Source organism: Bidens hawaiensis, unplaced genomic scaffold (assembly GCF_021521415.1).
Source record: "Bidens hawaiensis isolate Kalapana, Puna unplaced genomic scaffold, B.hawaiensis_p1.1 tig00013130_1, whole genome shotgun sequence".
NCBI classification, from domain to species: Eukaryota; Viridiplantae; Streptophyta; class Magnoliopsida; order Asterales; family Asteraceae; genus Bidens; species Bidens hawaiensis.
Genome location: NW_027492111.1, coordinates 164,779 through 187,607, shown reverse-complemented (window position 1 = coordinate 187,607; position 22,829 = coordinate 164,779). Strand labels below are relative to the sequence as shown.

The following is a 22,829-nucleotide window of genomic DNA, read 5'->3' as shown; positions in this document are numbered from 1 at the left end:
ATAACAGAAAAGCCCTAAACGTCACCTGAAAACTAACGGCGCCGTTCAGCTCTCTTCCGGATCCAATTGAATTGAATTGGATAGCGTGATGGATGACGTTAGCGGAAAGCGTATGAACAAAAAGGAGAGAGCGAAAGAGCGTAGAGAGAAACGTCACGAAGAGATCTGTCGTCTCCGCACCATTCCTTATTCCGATCACCAGAGGTATCATATACTCTTCTCCGATCACCTGCTACATCTTTACTCTTTAACTTTTACATGTTATTTTTAAACTTGAAAGCATAGTGTTAGCAGAGCCTTGCTTCTTGCACCTAAGCCCATTTTTCAGACGAGGCTCCGTAAATGCGCTTCTAGTTCCTAGGCGACCGCTCAGACATTGTCTATGCCAAGTGCATGAGAAGATAAAAGTCATACAAAGAAGCGCACGGATTGCTATTGAAACTTAGATCTAGGAGAGGCCAAAGGCATTATATTGATACATTTTGTTATTCAAGTTTTGAAATTACATTTGAATCTCGACTATTTTAGAACTTTTGGTACTAATTAGATGATTTAAAATGTTATATAAAAGTTTTTGTTTTTTTTATTTATTTGAAGAATAGTATTATTTTTTATATACATAATATATAAAATTTTTTATTTAAGTGCACTTTCTTTCCTAAGGCCCTCACTTTTTTTCCTAAGGCCCTCACTTTTATATACATAATACATTTTGTTGTCATAGCATTACAATATTTTAATGACCATATTATATTGTTTAGTATGTTTGATTCGACATTCACTTGTATTCGATTAGGGTTCATTTGATTGTTGTTGTAGATAACCCTCCCATCTATGCTTGGGGAGCAAACGAAGGGAGCCCAAGCCCAATCTTGTATCTGATCACAAGTTCGGCTCGTTTCGAGCTCTATTTATAAAGCTCGAGCTCGGTTTGTGAGTAGTTTTACAAGCTTGAGTTTCGCTTGTTTATTATATTTGTATTAAGTAAAAATTATATAACTAATATGATCATTTAGGCTCTTCAAGCTCAATATTTGACGCTCATTCTCGGGCTCAATTATTAAACAAGCTTATTTTTAGGCTTGAGCTCGTTTAAGTTAGGCTCGATTCGAGCTTTTAGCGAGCCGATCTCGAGCAATACATGAGCGGCTTGCACTTAGCTCGTTTACACCCCTAATCTAAACTAGGCCATTTTGTATTCTTTTTGTTTATCAGTAAAACCTTTTTGGTGCTATCAACTTTATGGTTGAAACTTTTAGGTGGTGGTCTGCAGACACAATAGCTGTGGTGACAGGTGGCAATAGAGGAATTGGGTTTGAGATTGCACGCCAGCTTGCATTACATGGATTGACAGTTATTCTTACTTCACGAGACACGGTTGCAGGCGAAGAAGCAACAAAAACCTTAACAGAACAAGGCTTGAAAGTTGTGTTTCATCAACTTGATATTGTAGACCATGAATCTATCAATTTGTTTTGTGCTTGGATAAAGGAAAAGTTTGGTGGTATTGATATTCTGGTAAAATGACAATACTACTCTGTGTAAATTCTAGAATTAAAATTTTATGTGTAAAGCACTAACTATGCAAATTTGTATATAGGTAAATAATGCAGGAATAAGTTATAATACCGGATCAGAGAATTCTGTTGAATGTGCTGAAACGATTATAAACACAAACTATTTTGGCACTAAAAATATGGTTAAAGCTGTGATCCCGCTGATGCGATCCTCTACAGAAGGTGCACGGGTTGCTATGGTGAGCTCGCGATTGGGAAGACTTAATGGCAGGAGAAATGTACGTATGATCCTCTTCTTTCATTTATAATAAAAAAGAAAGTATTATATACATATAGTGTTAGGATCAAATGCAAAAAAACATTTATGGTGCTAAGTATGCGAAGTGAAGAAATAGTCCACGTGTTGGCTTTTTCGTGATTACTCCGCTTGTATTTTGTAATAATAACTACTCTACAACAAAATGAAGTAGTAATGATAATTACGTCACTTTACAAGTAGTGTAGTTATTACTCTATTTAAAGTAACTGCAATGTTGCTACCGTGCGCATTTTTCTCTTTGTTTTGTATCATTTGCACGATAAAAGTGATCTGTACATGATCTCACCCCTATATATAATGGGCTCATTGAACTTTTTTAAAAATTCAATTTCAGAGGATTGCTGATGTGGATTTGAGACAACAATTAGAAGATGTTGAATCACTATCAGAGGATCTAATTGACTCCACTATGAAGAAGTTTCAAGAACAAGTCAAAGACGGGAGTTGGGTCAACGGAGGATGGCCTCAAAATAATACTGATTATTCATTGTCAAAGCTCGCTGTCAACGCGTATACGAGGCTTATGGCCCGGGTACTTTCAGAACGGGCCGAAGGTCAGAAAATTTATATTAATTGTTGCTGCCCGGGTTGGGTCAAAACTGCTATGACGGGCTGGGCCGGTCAGACTTCACCTGAGGTAGCTGCTGATACACCCGTGTGGCTCGCCTTGCTACCGGGCCAATCTGTTAGTGGTAAATTCTTTGCTGAGAGACGCGAGATAAACTTTTGAAAGTAAATTAGTATATGTAAGACGCTCTTTGTGTTAAATTAGTTAATTTAGTTACATGTAAAATGTTGAAACATATTCTCCTAATTTGTAGTCAAATTTTTTATTTTTATTTTTAAATTTGGCCAAATAAATTTAGGTCGATTTATGTAAAATACTGGAGTCACTATGAATGCTTGAAATAAAATGCATGTTGTTGAAAATAATCCAGCTTCTATTCTATTACAAATAGTTTGATCTTCCCATTACAAGAAAAGATGGTAAGGCTAATCCAGTCTCAACTTTGATCTAGGTTAACAAGAGCTCATTTCAGTCAACAGATTCAAATTTCAAGTCAAACAAAGACTTATGTGACAATTTGTAAAAAGAAAAATGAATCAGTTGATATATTATTTATAAATAATTCCACTTGCAATAGAATTTATAAATGAAAGTTAAATAAAAAAGAATTAGGTTTTATGAAAGTTTTGCTAATTTGGTCATTCATATATGAAACTAGTGATTTCCCCGTGCGTTGTATGGTAAAATCGGTTGTTAAAATCCGGGTGTTGCAATGGCGAATTAACGAATTCAGTCAATAGTAGCTACGTTCATTACGGTATTGGAACTAAAACAAACAGGAAACAAAAAATTAAAAATAAAAATTGGGGTAGGCCAATAGGGTGGCGTCGGTTGGTCCCGGACGACAGCAGGGGGTCAACACGAATTTAGTCAGTATTAGATACGTTCGTTATGGTACTGGAACTAAATCAAAATTAAAATTAAAAATAAAATTAAAATTGATGTGAGCCAATGGAGTGACGTCGGTCGCCAATGAGGTAACGTTGGTCAGTATCAGACGCTGAGTCAGTAACTCTACGACACTAGTATAACATATTATAATTTTTTTTGTTAACATATTTAAAACAATTTTATTTGGTCGGTAAACCCGGGCGTTGGTAAAACCCGATCGTTGCAATGGCGAGTCGACTCGTATTCGAGCGTTCTGGCGGTGAGTCGGTAAAGCCAAGGCGCTGGTAATATCTGAGCATTCCGATGGTGGGTCAACGAGAATTTTGTCGATTTCGTTTACATTTGTGACGATACCAGAATTAAAAAAACATTAGGTAAAACCCGGGCGTTGGTAAACTCGAGCGTTGTCGGTACTGAACGTTGCGCGGTGAGTCAGTAAAACCCGAGCATTGTCAGTCCCGGATGTTGTGGCGGTGAGTCGACGCAAATTCAGTACAACAAAAAACAAAACGCTTGTTATGAATCTACGAAAAAAAACAAAAATAAAAAACATTTAACTAATAAAACCAAAAAATTTAAAAAAAAATGACCAGGTGGTGCCACTTGACCCAATCAGGGCCTTGTGACACCAACCATCAACTTTACTTAATATAGATAATGTTACGCTCGTTAAGTATAAACATAACTTAAGAAACCAAAAAAACAAAGATATTTTGCAAGAAAAAAAAAACAATAAATTAATAAAACAAAGTCTTGTCCAAAGAACCAAACATACCCACTGTCACATTTACTTGTATATAGATAATAGGTGTTCAGCTCTTAATCCTTATATGATGTCTAAATCCTCCTATGAATTACAAATACGATTACACATGTTTAGGAGTGTATTTAGTGCTTCTGATGATCCTACATGGTCATACGGTACAAACGTATTACGTATAAGGCAATGCACATCAAGTCTTTGCATGAGATGATGTGACAAATGAAGTATGAAAATCATGAGAATGAAACACCATGCTCTTTATTCGTCATTGTTCTTTATGTATCGGTGTGTGAGATGTAACTCCTTTACTGGTTTAAAGTTTTTTTCCCTAATGTTTTTAAATTTTAGTATTAAAAAATTTATTAACCCATAAACAAAACAAAAATGCAATTGATGTAACTTGACAAGTTTAATTGTAAATCGTACAAACAATATTTGCATATCGATCATCCTCATCGCATTAACAACTTGTACGTTGTGGATCCAAGCGGCTACAATATCGCCACGGTGCATTACGACGACTCACAAAACAACCGCCACGCCACCTCTCGAATCTCTGAAACCAAAACACATCAACAACCAAAACCTAACTCTCAACTCACAGTCAAAACCAAACCAAATCAAATCATGACGAGTTTGCGAAGGAGTTTGTTATCCTCCATTTCTCGCTTCATTAATTCACCAGCTGCGCCTCGTCTCCACGCCGTCGCACCGTCAAAGGAAATCGTCCAGTATCAATCACTTTACAGGTGAAACAAATTAAAAGTTGTAGATTCAGTACCTGTGCTTATGTTTAGCTTGATTTCGATAGTCTATTGATGTTGTTATACGCTTTTCAGGCCGTCTGTTAATTCGTTTTATCGGTTCTGTTCTTTGAATACCGGTGTCGAGTCGTTGGATTTCGATTTGGCTGATGAAGAAAGCAAGCGGCGATTAGTGAACAGGTTTGATTATTTATATGTATATGATCTGGAAGGTGTGATTAATGACGAAGAATGAATTCTAGTTTTCATAAGTATGATTAATGAGGAATTCTCGATTCCAAAGCCCTAGTTTTTGCGATTTGAATAACTTTAGCCGACGTATAATCGAACAAATATTTTTGTTTGTGTTTGTTCGTTTAAAATGTAAATGAATTGCTCACGAGAGTAAATGAACACCAACTAGCATAATCAAACAAAACTTAAAGGCACATAATAATTTAACAAACACAAATGAACATAATAGACCAAACTCTCTTGGACGATCACGATGATTTATCTTTTTCAATACAAAATAACCAATTAAATATAATATAATTTAAACGAGCCACTTTTATGTATTTATTAAAATTTAAACCAACTTTATGCAGAACAGCTTATGAACGTTCGGTTCGTTACATGCCTATGTTTATGATCGGAAATGTGTTCATAAGTGTGATTAATGAGGAATTCTGGTTTCATATTTTGTGAATTGGATATAGATTGGTGTATAGGAGTAAACAAAGGGGGTTTCTAGAGCTGGACCTGGTTTTGGGTAGTTGGGTCGAGAATCACATTGAATCTTTGGATGAAAAAGGGATTAAAGCACTTGTTGATGTCCTTAATCTTGTAAGTTTTGCAATTATTGTTATCAAATTATGCTTTTGTTAATACACATTTGAACATTTCATAAAACATATATTTTCTTATTGCATAATTGCTAAAAACTTTTGTTACAATTGCTAGCATGATTACGATTATTTCATATCACATAATCACTTCCAAAATGTGATACCAAACATTACCTAAATATTTTCATATTACTCTGATGCCTGCAGGAAAATCCAGATTTATGGAAATGGTTAACCGGGCAGGAGCAACCGCCCGAACTCATCAACACAAACCCGGTGAGTTACACATTCACTAAACATGAATAATTATAATGTTTGTTTTCGCTCTTATTTGTTCTATTTTGTATAATTAGGTATTCACCGAGGTGCGTAGTAAGGTAATGTACAACCTCGACAACTACGCTTCTCAACAGACACGGGCCACACCCGGGCAGCCATGGGTCAGAGGATGGGATGATTTCAAAAAGGGTCGCGATAGCCCGATTGTTGGTAATCAGTAATTGTTTTTATAACTCCGTTTACCAGTAAGTTTATTTTATATGTAATAAACACAATAATAAAGCTGTTACAATATAACCCAAATAATGCATTTGTATCCTAGCTAAACAAGATTGTTGTATTTATACATCAATATGATCGCTTATGTTGGGCTAGGGCTGTTAAGAGCCTTGGCTTAAAAGATTGAATTATTTTATTTGGCTATGAAATGTTAAAAGTTGTCTTCCGTTTAAGCGGGCAACAGCTTACTCGTTTACAAACCGAACCAATTTCGAGTGAGCTTTGTAATATAAACTATTTGGATAGTTTTATGTTTGGTAGGTTGAAAACAATCCTTTAAAATGATCATCTACATTGAATGTTTGATTATATTAGGATATTATAGAATATCAGCATAAATGCAGGGAGCCAAACTGTTTATTTTTCTTAAATACAAGGAGGAAAGATGTAAACTAAATGATAATAAAATGGTTTAAGTGAAAACTTATTAAATAGTTAATATTGATATCTCTACACACCTACATTTGCAACTACCAACGACCATATTTATGAATTGCCTACTTGCCTGTTTCCCTATAAATTTGCTTACTTGATTTGTGAATCCACAGATGTGATGTCTTGTTTAGAAGTCTTTTTATCCTTTGTTCTTATTATAGTCTGGAAGGATAATGAAATTGAAACTTGATACGTATGTAGTTGGATTTGCTTAATAATAGTGTGGATTTGTCAAAACTTGGGAACTCGAGTTTTAATCACGATTGGTTCTGTAAGGAAGTTCATGTTTGTTGATATAAAACGCTTTCATTACGTAACTAGTTTTTATGAAGAGAAACCTGATAATTATATAAACACTTGTACCTAGTCCTTACTGGTTATAAAGTGAGAGAGTGTGACGGTTGTACGGTTACTAACCACTTTATGACCCTGATAATTACATAAACATTTGTACCTATGGTCCTTACCAGTTATAGAGTGAGAGACACTGTTGTACGGTTACAAACCAATTAATGTTTCACTCTTGTAGCAATATGTATAGACGTTTATCGGTTTATGCAGTTATGGTGGTTGTCTGCTTAAATTTTATTGTGTCTTCAATATAAATGAGCCTCTACACGGAACAATATTTGCATAAGTGTAGCACCTAAGTGGTATTTTGATTAAGGAGGAGGAAAGATGTATAAACTGAAGTGATAGGAAAAGGATTGAAGTTAAAGTTTACCTAACAATTAATTCCGATTTATACACAGACAAAAATTTACAACTACCGACAACCATATATATTTAATATCTGTATAACGATGGTGCAAATATCATGCTCTTGTTTCCATATAAGTTGCTAACTCGATTTGTGACCCCCAAATCTAATGGGCTTTTTAGAAAAGTTTCTATCTTTCGTTCGTTCTTATTACAGTCTAGAAGAAGAATATTCCGTGGTTGGATTTCTCAAAACTCATAGAATAGAAACTTTTAATCGCGACTGGTTAACTCACAAGTGTGACCAAATCAATTCCACATGTTTTTCTTCGGATCAACTACGATATGCTTATAAGTCACTTGTTAGTGAGGTATCAAAGTATTTTGGTGATTTTTGTGCATCTAATTAAGATCTTGGTTGTCGAGGATTCTTTGATCCTGAAGATTTATATCAAAAGATGCGTATGCTGATTGAAACAGACGTTGCTGATATTTTCACTTTAGAACATGCTCAGTTGTTCTTTTAAGAGTATTAGAAAGGATTCTATTATTAAAAATTGGGATGGTAAATTAAGTTACTCGCAATTTGTATTTGGTTATTTTGAAAGATATGTACAATCTTTGAAATAGGGTGGTGATGGTTATGTGGTTTACGGAAGTTAGTATGGTGTTACAATTGTGACTATTGTATAACTAGAGCTTTACTCAGCGCGTTGCGCCGGGCAGGTTGGTAAAACCCAAGTCTTGTCGATTCGGGCGTTGAGGCGATAATTCGACGCGAATTCGATCGATTTCAGTGTCGTGCGTTATGATATCGTAACTAACAACAAAAAATATATATAAAAATTGAGGTCGACAAATGGGTGGCGTCGGTCTGTACAACCCGGACGCCGGGAAGATCCGAGCGTTCTTGATCCCGGGCGTTGAGACGGTGAGTGTACGAAATTTGACCGGTTTGTGTCACGGTCGTTACGGTACCGGAGCTAAAAAGACATTGGCATTTGATTGGTTTACGTTATGTGCGTTACGCTACGGAATTTAAAACAAAATGCGATGAGTCTACGTGAATTCGGTCGGTTTCCGTCACGTTCGTTAAGATATCGGAACTAAAAAAACAAAATTGGCATTCGATCAGTTTTCGTTACGGCACCAGAGCAAAAAACGGATAATATAAAAATTGAGGTGCAAGAATGGGGTGGTGTCCGTCGGTAAACTCGGGCATTGGTAAATTCGAGCGTTGTCGGTCCCAGACGTTGACGCGGGGAGTCTAAGCGGAATCAGTCGGTTTCCATCACGTTTGTTACGATAGCGGAAGCCAATCAAACAAAAAACCACAAAGTTGACGTTTGATCGGCTTCCACTATTTTGTTACGATACTAGAACTAAAAAACAATAAAAAAACAAAGAAACAAAAAAATTAAAAAACAAAATGCAATTGACAAGTAAGGGCCACTAAGTGACCTAATCAAGGCTTAATGAAACTTATCTATTGTTATAATAATAATAATAATAATAATAATAATAATTTCCATACCACTTTCAATTTTTTACTTGCAATCTTTTTCGATTTCAATTTTTTATTTATAGTAAATGTGATACAAGTGTCAAAAGGAAAAGAAAGTTTGTCGAAAGGAAATAAAGTTCGTCACAGACCAGGACCCACCCGAGCTAACCCCTTGCTTGTCCTAAACTCGAACCAGTTTAAATATATAAATAAGCCTAATATATAATACAACATTCAAACTTCCCAACTTACCATTCGGCCAGAAAGAAACTTTATGCTTGGGGTTGAAAGTATCTAATGTATATCAATATATATAAAAAACAGTTTGTGGCGTCAAACTTTCTAATTGTTCTTAGATAATATTATATTACAAGTTATCAACTTAGTATGCTATTTTAAATTAGCAGTTTTTATGATAGAGATCTAAATTGACTTGTTTTATAAATTGAAAATTGACCTGCTATATGAGTTGAGCTGACTCAAATTGACTCGTAGTATGCGCTTTAGCATATCTAAATGTCTATAGTATAATCTTACTACACTATTAAAGTATAACAATGCATCTACATGGCATTCAAATAGCATGTTCACATAGGTCTCCAACTCATTCAATTTCCATTTTTATCATTTCCACTTATTTATCTAATTAGGTTAAATCTATTTTAGTTAATATGGCACGCACCCGCTTTCTTTTTGGTATAACCCGATTGATTTTCAGAAACATATATCCACCTGCTCCAATATCCTTCGTTAACCCTAAATTCTTCGTTCATTCCTCCATCCGTTCTCACGTGCCCATTTATCTTCCTATGTTATTCTTGAGTTTCAATCAACAATTTGAAAGAATTTTGGTAATCCATCTTCAGTCCCTCCATCTTCTTCGTCAACTCTTTGGTTTCCAAGTTGCAATCGATCCTTTTGTTTGTCTGATTAGGTTTTCAATTAGTATGTTAAGTTAGGTAATTTATTCAATTTATTCAATATTATATCCTAATTTTGTTATACGTTTCAATTCAGCCGTTCTCACAACCAGATGCGTTATTACGGTTCAATTTCATCAAATCTTTGGTTTTCAAGTTCCAGTTTCTCCATTTTTGAGTTATATTAGTTTGTTAATTTAGGTCTTTTTTGTTATTAGTTTTCCATTCAGCCGTTCTCACAAACACATTTGTTATTAGAGTTCAATTCCCCCTAAAATCATCATCTAATGTTACAAATGTGTTAGTGTGTTAATTTATGTACAATTCAGAATGATAATTCCTAATTTTGAATATATTGTTCATATGAATTCTTTCAAATTTCTAAATTCCCATTTCTTGTAAATAAATTCCCTATTTTTTTGCACAATACACCAAGTCATTCAATTTACACATAATTAACGTGTTATAGAATATGTTTGTTTCTTGATACATTATGTTCTTCCTTTTATTGACTCCCCATACTTAACGAATTTAACATTTAACATATATTTTATGTTACTATGAATATATTGAATTTGCTAAAATTTCTTTGGTTATCAATATTTAAATTTTTATCATTTTTATTGCAAAATGACTTTAAAAATTTTGAATATTTCAAATTTATTCTAAAAATATTAACTATTTGGCTTTTATATTTGCATAACTTATTAATGTAATTATGATATTAGTTATTCTAATTATTATGAAATTTATAATCTTACTAAACTTAACAGGTTTTACAAAACTAAAAATTTATATATATACTATATAATATACATTCTAAGAGCATTCCCAACCTATCATCCATCCCCATTTCTATAATTACACTAAAACACTACATTTCTCTCTTCTATTTAATTAAATAATATTTTCTAATACTTTTACTATTATAGTTTTCTCTCTCTACTCTATAATATACAAAAAATCACTACATTTTCTCTCCTCACCATATAATTTATACTCACAGTCACTCAAAACCCCACCCTATAATTTACAAACTCTCGTCATGCAAATTTAGGGGATAGGATGGGAATGCTCTAAGATGCATTCTTCGCATTTTCTCCATCATCTTCCTCTGAATTCTGTCTACAACTAATATTTGTAAGTTTTAGTTTCACATATAATTAACATTTTGAATATTTACAAATCTGATGGCATACAATTATTTTAATAATTGAAGTGTTCAATAGAGATTCATTCTTGGCCTTTCAAAGATAATGTTTCTCATGTTTTTAAATTATTATTAACTATTGATTGATTTTAGCTTAGATCTTTATGCATGTATTCTTTATTTAAATAGTTGCATATGTATTGGTTGGTTTAGCTTAGATCTTTAGCAAATGTTTATATAGATTTTGTGTTTTTATGGCACTGAACCAGTTACTTATGATAGAAATGCTACTTCTCACATGGTTACTATTAATCCAAGAGAGGTATGCTTTATTTGTAAAAGATTTAAAATTTTACCATCACATTGCAACGATTTAAAGATTTTCCTTTAAGTACAAGTACTTCTTCTGTGAGTTTCCTCCTTATTCATTTTTTTTGTTCTTTATTTGATGTTTGGCTTTATAGTTGTTCATTGAATATAAAACATTAGAATTAATATTTTTTTTTCTGCTGATTTTTGCTTGGTTTTTGCCTGTTGATGATGACAGTTTGAAAGAAAAGGTTTAGATTTTATTCGAGCAACGTTTATTGATCCAATATGATGTAGCATTTTTACTTCTATTTCACATCAAGTTTGTCCAGATGTATAATAAGATGGTTTTAATAGTCTTAAGATGGTGATAATTTTAGTTCTTAAATAGTTGATCAGGGTTCAAAATAATCAGCTTATGTTTCTTACTTTATTAGCTTATTGCACTGTGAAATTATATTTTTAAGTGTATAACCATGATATAAGTAAAGTTTAGAGCTTCCTACTTACAAAAGTGCTAGGTATTGTGCGTTAGGGCTCAACATGTTAGGATTAAGGCTCATAAGCATTTTAAGTTTTCTTTGTATATAATCGTGTTTATTAAAAACACAAAAGTATAAAATCAGAATTTATGATATAAGAGCTTTAAACGTTATAAATCTTGTTCCTCACTCTCTATATAGTCTTATGTCATTTAACCGATCTTAAAATGTGATTGAACTTGTTATTTTTATCCTAGCTACATCTGCAATATTACACCACTATATTATTTTATAACAAAAGTAAAATAAATATAAGTTAAAAGAAAAAAAATGACGGGGGTGAGCCATGCCACTTTTGAGCTATTGAAGATCAACTCTCTAAACAATGAATCGAGCTTAATTTAAACAAGCTCGAATGTAAACAACCTGGGCTTAAATCAAAGATCGTTCGATAAACAAGCCCATAATATGCCGAACTTCAATATGATTTATATACAACAACAACCATACCCAGTAATATTCCCACAAATATTATAAAGTCTGGGGAGTGAGAGATGGAGACAAGCAATACTTCTATCCAAAAGAATAAAAATGTTGCTTTTAGTTAGACTCCCAACTCTAATCAAGACTTGCATAAAAAAGCATAGTATACAAATATATAGTGCTCGTGTGTTAGTGGTGATGGTTTTAAAAAACACATAATTAGAATACTACCGTAAACCCAAGATGGCGTGTGTGTGTGACCGTGCGCATAGAATGACAAGCAAAGTCTAGCAAAAATATAACCTCGTCTAAAGTTTCTCAGACTCTAATCCTTCGTCTTCACGAGCTCCTATCCTAGATCATGCCAGATATATGTAATTATACTAAATAAGATGCTTACAACAAAAATAGCAAATATATAATTATATACTGCTATCAATATATACATGTTTGTAAATAAAAAAATAATTAATAAATAAGGGGAAAAGTTAACTTACAAACTCAAAAAGCGTGCTAACTGTGGGAATTAATTAGTGTAATTATGTAACTATATTATCTATAATATATATAAACGAAAACCCTAAAATCCTATGTGTCGTGATGTGGTTGCTCCCCCCTTTTATGGAAGCCACCAGATTGCTTGATTTTTAAATAGAGTCCTCTCATTGATTTAACCCAAATTCATGGTATGGGTCTTACCAAAACCAAATAGCTCTTAAACGGGTTATAGCCTCTCATTAAATTAAAAATTAATATTTCCAATTATTTGATATGAAAATCCTATATAATAGGGATATACTAAAAATTAATATCCTATTTTATTAAAAAAATATTATTTAAAATTAAGAAACAATTTTATTATAAAGAAAATAAACGGGTAATGGGTATCACCAAACCCAGATATCTTTTAAACCGGATTATAGCATGTCATTTATTTGTGAAACCATTTCATCATCAAACCTCAAGTATATTAATTTTAACTTTTTACAATAAATAAAATTTAAAATTCAAATATACATATATAAATATTAAAAACGAATAATATAAAACAACCCCGTAATACGGGGGATAAAATCTAGAACTTCACTATAATTACACTATGTTATATGTATAATTATCTTGCTTGATTCACACAATTAACATGATAATTTAATTTATATTTGATTCAAACACAATAAAAAAGAGCTGTGAAGCTTATGTTTAAGTTAAACGATCTCACTCGACCCGTTTACAACACCCAAAGATATTAAAACGCAATGGAACCTAACAACTTATTAAATAGCAATAGTAATTGATTCCCAAATTCTCATAATTCAATTATCTAATTCTTCGCCATTGTAACCCTAGAATCACCATCACTCTCTGCAATTATCTAATTCTTCCAGCTTTGATCTCTTAGGTAATTTATCCTCTTTCTCTTTCGATCATCATTATCATCTTCTGCCCATTGCAATTTGAGATTCTTCCATTGATTTTGTAACGCATTTGTTCGCTTTATTATTCATATAGAAATGATTATTTAGTTATGCTTATGCGACTCGGTTTAGTAGTTTTTGGTAGGAATTGAGGCGATAGTAGTTCGTAAACCGAAACTTAAACTAGATGATCACGATTACTGTTATCCACCTTAGTTAGGGTTTGCTTTGAGTGTTCGTGTCTGTATGATCATCTAAATTTCAATAGTGTTGGCAATCAGTTAAAGCGTGATAAAGAGAACCAAAATATGATACCTGATTTGATCCAACTCTTCAATGCAATCACGCGTTGCGAAATTGTTACCGTTGATGCATGGTGTGAATAGATTACTCTTCTTCTTGTTCGTCTTTGTGCTTACGTTTCGGACTTTTGCAGCTTGAAACAGAGCTAAGATAAGTGTTCTGCATTTATCTTGTCTTTGTTTCGAGCTGGCAGAGTATGGAAATGAAGAATAAGGACGAACAGGAAGAAGAGGAATGAATATATTCACATCATGCATCAATGATGACAGTTTAGCAGAATGTGACTGGATTGAAGATATGTATCAAATTGGTTGTCATCTTCTCGTTTTCTTTATCAAAATTTGACTGAATTGTCAGCACGCTTGGATTTATGTGATCATACAAACACGAAGTTATATTATAGAAGAAACAAAAGTTTGGTTATAAAAACTTTTCACCAATGTGTTTTTAGGTTTTTAACATGTTTTACATGCATTTTATATAATAGACACATGCAATGCCTTCAATGTATTGAATTTATATAATTTTGAAAATTGTTTTAGGCTATTGTTTTGGTTTTTCAGCTTTCCTCATGGCCAAATTAAATGGCAAAAATAACAGACGGAAAAACATTAGGAAATTGACGAGCAATGTATCTACAAATGTTGCTAATTCATCATTAGAACTTGGTATGGCTCATGCTGTTAATTCCAATGAAACTGCTACACAGAATAAAGAGCAATTATCAGGTTATATATTCATGTGTAATGGAAATACAAAACCTGAGTGTTATGTAAACCGTGTTTTTGGGCTTCCTTTTGGAAGAAGGGAAGTTGTTGAGAAGATAAAACCTGGTACAAAGCTTTTTCTTTTTGATTTTGATGTGAAGTACCTTTATGGTGTGTATGAGGCGATTTCTACTGGCGGCATGAACCTGCAACCGACTGCTTTTGGCGGAAGGTTTCCGGCACAGGTATGTTTTATTATTCAATTAGAGTTACATCAAATTTGATGATGATGATGATGATAATGATTTGTTAATAAAAAGAATCTAGGATATCTTAGATGACTGTACCATTCTAGACAGGTGGCAAACGAACCGAACATGTAGTGAATCGTCTAGCGGGAAGTATGTTTATGTTTGTATTTAATAAACGAACGAGCATGAACAAATCATTTGTTCATTTAGGTAAACGAACGAACATGAACACATGTTTCGTTTGTTCATTTATGTTCATGAACCTTTGTTTATGTTTGCACGTTTACGTTCTTTTACGTTTGTTAATATATTCGTAACTTTTTTGGCTCATTTTTAGTTTAGTTTTAATAACCTTTTAAGCACAACACATTGTTCACACTTACTTTTTATTGTTTTAGCTCACTTATGCTTGTTTATCTATGTTTAGTTATATTCGTTTACATTTGTGAACCAGTTGTTTGTACAATTGTACTCTTAACGAATGGACATAAACGACACAAACACGTCAATTTTCTAAATGAAGGAACACGAACAAGAAGACTCCGTTTAGTTAATTGTCTACTTGACTTATTAGAGATAAAACATAACCGAATGGACCTTGTCCTTACTTTGTTTCCACGTCTTTGACAATCCACATAAAGAATGTGACTAGAGGTTGTTTGAGCAATTACTAAAGAATTGCCACAAAAATCAAGAATTTACTTATATAGTTGATTGATGCTGTTGTTATGTTATTATGTCATCACTTGTATAGATTTAGAGAAAAAATGTAATTTATAACTGTTTCATGTTAATTAGTTTAATAATTGTGCAGGTTAAATTCAAAATCTGCCAGGACTGTCTTCCACTACCCTTAAATACTTTTAGAACTGCTATCAAAGATAATTATCAAGGCTCCAAGTTTGCACCAGAACTTAATGATCACCAGGTAAAGCCGTTTTTTTTCCTATGAAACTTTATACATTTTCAGTTGAAAGTATGTAGTAAGGTTTGATTTTTTGTTATTTAAATACACGCTAACTACATTTCACAACAAAATTGCACCTGTTTTGCACACTGTCATTTTGCCTACCTTCGCATGATCTTTATAAAAAGGTTAGCATTTTAGTAATAATTCAGGTATTTTCATGAAAAGAAAATCAACTTCACTTTCTATATAAGGGTAAAATGACCAAAATACCCTCATGTGCATTGCAGAAGACTGAACTTAACAGAAAAAGTTAACGTCCGCTAGTCGAAAGGACGTTATGTGTTACAACTTTTCAAATAAAGGATTTTTTTTTGTACTTACATTAGTTTATACAATTTGCAAGTTGGTAGATATCTAAAGGATGAATGGTGTAATTTACTCTGATTATCAACTTTACTTTCTGTGTTAAAACAATGGTATGATAGACATTTAGATCTCATAACTTTTAAAACTTAATGATAAACGTTAAAAAGTCCTTTTCTGACATATATGTTAAAAAGGGTAAAATGAACAGGTACTTCGCATGACTGTATTTAACAAACAAATCTAACGTCTATTAGTGGAAAGGACGAAAAGTGTGACAACATATGTACTTTTGGGGCGGTCAATGTACTTATTGAGTTGAAGGATATAATCCGCAATTCACCCCAAACCTAAAGGGCATAATCTGTAATTTACCCCTTCATAATCCTTATTTGAATAATTAGATTCCTGAATTTATTAAAATTTTATAATGAAAAGGTTCTCCTTTTTGTATGATTAGGTCCCTAGACCTATTTAAAAGGAGTTCTTTTTCCTTAATTATGGAAAATCAAGTCCAGGGATTTTGGGTTTATTTTTTTCACAATGGCCCTCAATATAATGGAGGCTTAAATTTTTGAATGATTTATTTAACCAAATTCACCTTTTTTGCCCCTCAGAAATCAAGTCAACGTTAAACCTCGTTTTAGACATGTGATCAATAATTAAACATTTAATTACAGGTAAGAGACCTTCTATTGCTGTTTAAACCAATTGTAGCACCATCACCTGCTACACTACACCTACAAGTGCCCAATGCTGCACAAGGACCGTGGGTCCCACCGCCAGCACCTAATGTTGCACCCGTGCCTCGGATGCCACCTTTACAGACGCGGTATCAACCTTATATGGCGAGGCCACCGCATAACCATTCACAACAACCAAACAGGCCTCAATTCCTTCATGATGATGAGTTTAATCCACATCCACTTCCACATCATCACCGTCCATCTGTCATCTGTCAAGACCCGCATGCTTATGTTAATCTACATCAGCCTGCAGAGAATCAGCCACCATACTTCTCTAATGATTATCCCAACTATCTTCAAGAACTGTATCCAAGGTACTGATTTTGGCCTTTTGTTGCGGTTTAGGTTGTTTCTTTTGGTTTTATGTTACTAGATGGGCGGGTTTAGTAATGGGGTCCAAATGGATTTGGGTTTAGACGTTACATTTTTTAACACGGGTCAAAACAAGCTGGTTGGTTGGGATGGGTTGACATGCAAACACTTTTTGTCCTTTTTTAATTTTCTTATAAGTAGTTAATGTGTTGATCATGATTACATTAAATAACATCATTATAAGGAGAGTCTAAATCTTTGAATGAAACAATATTATTTCTTATCAATATTGAAAAGATGGGTTTAGTGAAGATTTGTCTTTTATTTAATGTGTTGATTATTATTATCCAATAATATTATTACAATCAGAATGTAAATATTTGAATAAAACATTATAATTCCTTATTAGTATAGAAAATATGGGTTTAGTAAAGATTTGGCCTTTAATTATGGAAACAGTTAAGAAGGTTGTAAACATTTGAGTATGCTGACCAATATTTGGTCAACTTTAAACTATTTTGACTACCCCATTATGAACAAAATTTAACACTAGTTCAGAGTATTGAATCTTGTATTATGTTTTTAAGTTCAAACCATGTAACTAGAACACAACCGTGATGAACGGGTCAAACGGTTTGACTGTCTAAACGGGCTGGCAAGTTATAAATGGGTTGTAATCAAGTTGTAAAGATGTTAACGAGTCGGCAGTTTGACTAGTCAAAACGGGTTGGCAAGCTGTAAATGGGTTGTAAACATGTTAAACAGGTCGGCAGTTTGACTGGTCAAATTGGGCTGTCGAGCTGTAAATGGGTTGAAATCATGTTGTAAACATGTTAAAACAGATTGGCAGTTTGACTCACTTTGACTAGTCAAAACAGGTTGGCAAGCTGTAAATGAGTTGCAATCAAGTTGTAAACATGTTAAAAGAGTCGGCAGTTTGACTCGTCAACACGGGCTGGCAAACTGTAAATGGGTTGTAATCAAGTTGTAAACATGTTAAACGGGTTGGCAGTTTGACTAGTCAAAACGGGTTGGCAAGCTGTAAATGAGTTGCAATCAAGTTGTAAACATGTTAAACGGGTTGGCGGTTTAAACTTATAAACCGTCTTTTATTTTTATTATACTAATTTTAGATGGGTTGACAAACAACTATTTAATTTTAGTACAACCCAAGCACGACTTGTTTTTTATATATTTAATCTAACCCATTTTTTGTATAATTGTTTTACAGGCATATTACAACCCCTGAAGTGTATCCTACTCATGATGAAACAGCTAGTTTTAATGCTGGATTTAACGGTTTTGCCCTACAAACCATTATGAACCATATTGATAGGACCTATGGCCACAACCCTTACCCTGCCACACCAACGCCTCTCTATGGCTCGACTCCACCTCCTTACAGTGGACCAACATACGTGCAACCACAACCTTCTATGCCCATTTCATCTTATCACCCATTTGTTGGAGGCACACACATAAATCGTTGACCGCTTGGAAAAGATAGCTGACCTTGGAACGTGATGACGTGGATATAGTGGTAGTTTATGATGACAGTTTGCAAAATTATAGTTTCTTGCAAGCATGCACATGTGTTGATTTTCTAAGTAATGCATTGAAATGCTATTCGGTTTACGTTTTATGATCTATATTTTTCAGTACATGTTATATGTCATCATGTCCTCATTCAGTGACTATGTAGGAATAGGTCTAAAATGTGTCATAGAGTTGGTCTGGTTTGAACATTATACAAGATGGTTGGTTTGAGTCTTGAAAGTAACAAGTAGGAACCTCATCTGTTGTTGGACATAGGGGACACTTTGGTGCAGTAAAACATTTAGTGAACTTGATTTATGTCTCATGTGAATACGTGATTAAGTTGAACTTGTCTCATAATAAGCTTGTTTGATAAATAAGTCTAAGCTCAAATATTACTTATCGAGTTCGAGTAGGCTCGCAACCCTAAATGAGTCAAATGTGTGGATTTAAGTTGCGGGTGTTCTGGATATACCAAAAGAGTTCCCCTTCATTAGTATTTATGGACTCTCTTTTAGAAATTTGCGTTCTTTAGAGGACTTTTGGCAATATAGTTGACTTTGAAGTTCGTCATCCTCACCTATGGGAGACTGTGTTTTTGTAGCGGTATTACGAGATGTTTAAATTCGTTTTTTTGTGCCCCCGCTGAATTGAAAACCAGAATTTAAGTTATTAGAGAATAATTGATCGTGCTTTGGCTAACCGATTTTTACATGAATTTTATTTGGTTATGGATTGTCAATGCGTTTGCAGCTAAGATTTGAAGGTTTGATGCATACAAACATGTACACAATGAATAAACAATTTTAACTATAAAACCATTAACATGAATACATATTACATACACACATGCATTTTCAATGGTGGCAACGCCAAACAAAATTATGCAACGTGGCGTGACATATTAGCAAAAAGTGTTATTCTTTTATATAGAATATAAATAGATTACAAATAACCCTAATTCTATCACTTTGGGCTTTTGTTATTTAATCATAATAAAACTCTTTTTATTAGATAACCTACTTACCTACCAGTGTGATGTATGAATTCAAGCTAAACAAGAATTATATACTGAACTAGATTTTTATTTTTATTTTTTTAAATGAACTCAAATATTGTACAAGTATCATTTTTAAAATCAGTAACACGATTTATGTTTAAAATTAGTCAATCACATAAATGGTTGTTTATTTATTGTGTTTAAACCGAAGAGTCTAGAGCCATGTTTAAGAAAAGCATGATGTGATGCTATAGCCATAAATCATAGTCCGTCGCTAAAGTCAAGAGCAGGGTCGTCTCGTGGGTAAGTTAAGTGAGGCAATGACTTTAGGCCTCTATTTTTATAGGGCCTCCATTTTAAATAGAAGTTATGTATTATGAGATTTTGAAAGTAAAGTTACTTGAGAATTAGAAATGATGGACCGCAAGCAAGAAGGATTGCTTCATAGCCATTATCACCGCATATCATTCATATTCTATAATTCTTGTATACTCTCTAGCGCTATACGTATAAAGAAAATGAAAGAAAAAGGCCTCAACATTTTAGTTAGTTTTAGGCCTCCGAAGATGTTAAGCCGACCCTGGTCAAGAGAGGGTGGTCCGTCAAGCTGTGGACCAATTGATACGATACGATACGAGTGCCCATGAATGGCCTACGTTGTCCATATTTCCACGATTCACATTCGTATATTTTGACTCTTATTTAAATTTTACACCTATTAATACTAATAATTTTAATTAAAATATACAAATATAAATAAAACTGATTAAGTACGATGGTCATTTGGTAATATTACACATATTCTATTTTTCTTCCGTTCTTTCTTTTCTTTTCTATTTTCTACTATAATCGTGGAAATATAAATAAAACTGATTAAGTAGAAGGCCCGCTTGCCTTCTGTTTCGATGTAATCCAATAAGCTATTTAATCTTTTCATTTCATAACATATCACCCAAAACGATTATAATGAAGTGGTATGTAAACAAGAACAAGTTGTGCTGCAACCCCATTTAGATAGCAAAGTTGATCATGCTAAATTAAAGCTTTGGATCTTACGGGCCAAGAAATTACTATACGACTTGTGGAAGCCTGTTAAGTGTGACATTTGAGCCAAAACAAGGTACACCTCAGTACGTATTTACCGATTAAGCAAATAACGCCTTTTGCGTAACAAACGAACGATTAACCGAACGGGTCGGGTTATGACCTAGATATCTCGGGGGGTCATCTATAAGTGATATACGATCTATACAAGCTAAAAAATTAGTAATATGGCCTTAGTTCGATAGCAAACAAGTTAAACGAAAACATGCTCGTTTAACTACCCGCTATAGATTTAAATGCGAAAGATAGTTACAAACCAAGCATTGTATCATCCAATAAGCCGAAAAAGACTTACCAAACACTTATTTGAAATGTTTTAAGCGATCCGTGAAAATATTTTTGATTTTTACAAACATATAGTATGTTTTTATAATTTTACTCAAAACTAGCCGAAAAACACTCGTTTTCGCACTGTTTAACGCACCCGATAAGTTTTTCACGCCAAAAACCGAACAAAATTTGGACTGGGCTTTTCGTGTTTGGGCTTGAGAAATCAGAATATTGGGCCAAAATAGCCCAAAGGGGGCCCATTAAAAATCCCGATCGGACCAGCACCCCACCCCCCATTTTTTTTATAAAACTTGTTTTGCAAGCTTGTTTATTCATTCTAATTTATAAAAGTTGAGGTCCAAGCAGCTGCAACCTGATTTTTCCAGAATCCTTCAAACCCTAAGGTAAGGAGCTTAAATGAGTAACTTTTGTACTTGTTTAACCTTGATTAATACCATAAAAACATGTCTTAATTGCTAAAAATCATTCCTAACCATGTAAAAATCCTAAAAATGGTCCATAAACATGTTTTGATTATACACATGGTAAGGAACCTGTTTTGATAGTTTTTTAGCAATTAAAACATGTTTTTATGGTATTAATCAAGGTTAAACGCATGAAACAACTCTTGGATGGCTGTCCTGACTGAGTATACCTACTCCTTGCCCTGACTTCCTAAACGCAGGAAACAACTCTTGGATGGCTGTCCTGACTGACCGTGTGATAGACCACTCGATAGCCATAGCAAATATTAACCAGGAAAGGAGGGACGTGACCCGGTGCTTATCGACGTTACATCAGATAGTACTGAACTTGCAGCAGTCAGATACCTACCACCACTGGTGTTTGGATAGGGTGACAGTTAGACTGTGGAACTGTTACTGGATGATTACAGTGTTGTTGTTTTTATGTTTGTGGCTAGCCTATCGTTTGTATGGATAATTGCAGAATGTTACAGATATGTGTACGTAATCTTTGATACTCCATGTATGTATATAGTAGTACGTTATGTTAACATGGGGCACAATTTTGTACATTATTACAAGAACTGACCCTTATAGGTTAGTGACAAATTTTGATATATACATGCAAGCACTGGCCTTTATCAGGCTAAGTCTATGTACCTTTTAATATCAATGTACGGAACAATTTGTAAAATGTCAGTATGTTATCTGGTTTACCTGAACAACATTTATTGTGATTATTGTTACACAGTGCTATAGACTGGAATTAGTATTAATTGGCTTATATGTGTTTATCATTATAGAATGGCCCCAAAGAAAGTAAATCCTATGACTGAGGGGAAATAGCCGAGATGATTGCTCGGCAAATGCAGGCAGTGATCCCACTTATTGTAACACAAGTAACTGCTGGTGTTAATGCCAATATACAAACAAACCAGCAACAAATCAATAATGCTCCCCCAACCAACAATGAAACAGTTACAAATAACAATCCCCATCTAATACAAATGCCCCTACCAATGCAAATAATCCCCCACCTGATGCAAATAATGTCAACAACAATAATCCCCCATCGAACCCAAACAATAACAATAACAACCCTAATCCCCCTCGAAGAGAATATATTAGATTAAAAACTTTATGGCCTGCAAACCGATCGAGTTCAAAGGTATCGAAGGGCCAAACGGGCTGATTAAATGGATCGAGAAAACTGAATCTGTTCTCAATATTAGTAATTGTCCACCGGAAAACATAGTCAA

The 22,829-nt window shown here is 33.7% G+C and overlaps 3 protein-coding genes across 3 annotated transcripts; all 3 read left to right on the top strand.

Moving 5' to 3' along the window:
• Window positions 1–88: 88 nt before the first annotated feature.
• On the top strand, window positions 89–2,663 carry LOC143543518 (uncharacterized). Its single transcript, XM_077035825.1, has 4 exons — window positions 89–204; window positions 1,260–1,518; window positions 1,601–1,795; window positions 2,171–2,663. The coding sequence occupies exons 1-4, from the start codon at window positions 89–91 to the stop codon at window positions 2,564–2,566; spliced, it is 966 nt and encodes a 321-aa protein (XP_076891940.1). The 3' UTR covers window positions 2,567–2,663.
• Window positions 2,664–4,681: 2,018 nt separating this feature from the next.
• LOC143543517 (succinate dehydrogenase assembly factor 2, mitochondrial-like) lies at window positions 4,682–6,230 on the top strand. Its single transcript, XM_077035824.1, has 5 exons — window positions 4,682–4,807; window positions 4,898–5,002; window positions 5,521–5,647; window positions 5,857–5,925; window positions 6,003–6,230. The coding sequence occupies exons 1-5, from the start codon at window positions 4,686–4,688 to the stop codon at window positions 6,147–6,149; spliced, it is 570 nt and encodes a 189-aa protein (XP_076891939.1). The 5' UTR covers window positions 4,682–4,685; the 3' UTR covers window positions 6,150–6,230.
• An 8,233-nt stretch (window positions 6,231–14,463) lies between these two features.
• LOC143543516 (uncharacterized) lies at window positions 14,464–18,868 on the top strand. The gene is made up of 4 exons (XM_077035823.1): window positions 14,464–14,859; window positions 15,680–15,793; window positions 16,819–17,198; window positions 18,428–18,868. The coding sequence occupies exons 1-4, from the start codon at window positions 14,479–14,481 to the stop codon at window positions 18,684–18,686; spliced, it is 1,134 nt and encodes a 377-aa protein (XP_076891938.1). The 5' UTR covers window positions 14,464–14,478; the 3' UTR covers window positions 18,687–18,868.
• The last annotated feature ends 3,961 nt before the right edge of the window (window positions 18,869–22,829 follow it).

Excerpts from the sequence above, each read along its gene's own strand:
- LOC143543518 (XM_077035825.1), top strand. The coding sequence starts at position 89 with ATGGATGACGTTAGCGGAAAGCGTATGAACAAAAAGGAGAGAGCGAAA. Across the intron at positions 1,519-1,600 it reads TTGGTGGTATTGATATTCTG|GTAAATAATGCAGGAATAAG; the intron begins GTAAAATGACAA and ends ATTTGTATATAG. Across the intron at positions 1,796-2,170 it reads GACTTAATGGCAGGAGAAAT|AGGATTGCTGATGTGGATTT; the intron begins GTACGTATGATC and ends ATTCAATTTCAG.
- LOC143543517 (XM_077035824.1), top strand. The coding sequence starts at position 4,686 with ATGACGAGTTTGCGAAGGAGTTTGTTATCCTCCATTTCTCGCTTCATT. Across the intron at positions 4,808-4,897 it reads CAGTATCAATCACTTTACAG|GCCGTCTGTTAATTCGTTTT; the intron begins GTGAAACAAATT and ends TACGCTTTTCAG. Across the intron at positions 5,003-5,520 it reads AAGCGGCGATTAGTGAACAG|ATTGGTGTATAGGAGTAAAC; the intron begins GTTTGATTATTT and ends AATTGGATATAG.
- LOC143543516 (XM_077035823.1), top strand. The coding sequence starts at position 14,479 with ATGGCCAAATTAAATGGCAAAAATAACAGACGGAAAAACATTAGGAAA. Across the intron at positions 14,860-15,679 it reads GCGGAAGGTTTCCGGCACAG|GTTAAATTCAAAATCTGCCA; the intron begins GTATGTTTTATT and ends ATAATTGTGCAG. Across the intron at positions 17,199-18,427 it reads CTTCAAGAACTGTATCCAAG|GCATATTACAACCCCTGAAG; the intron begins GTACTGATTTTG and ends ATTGTTTTACAG.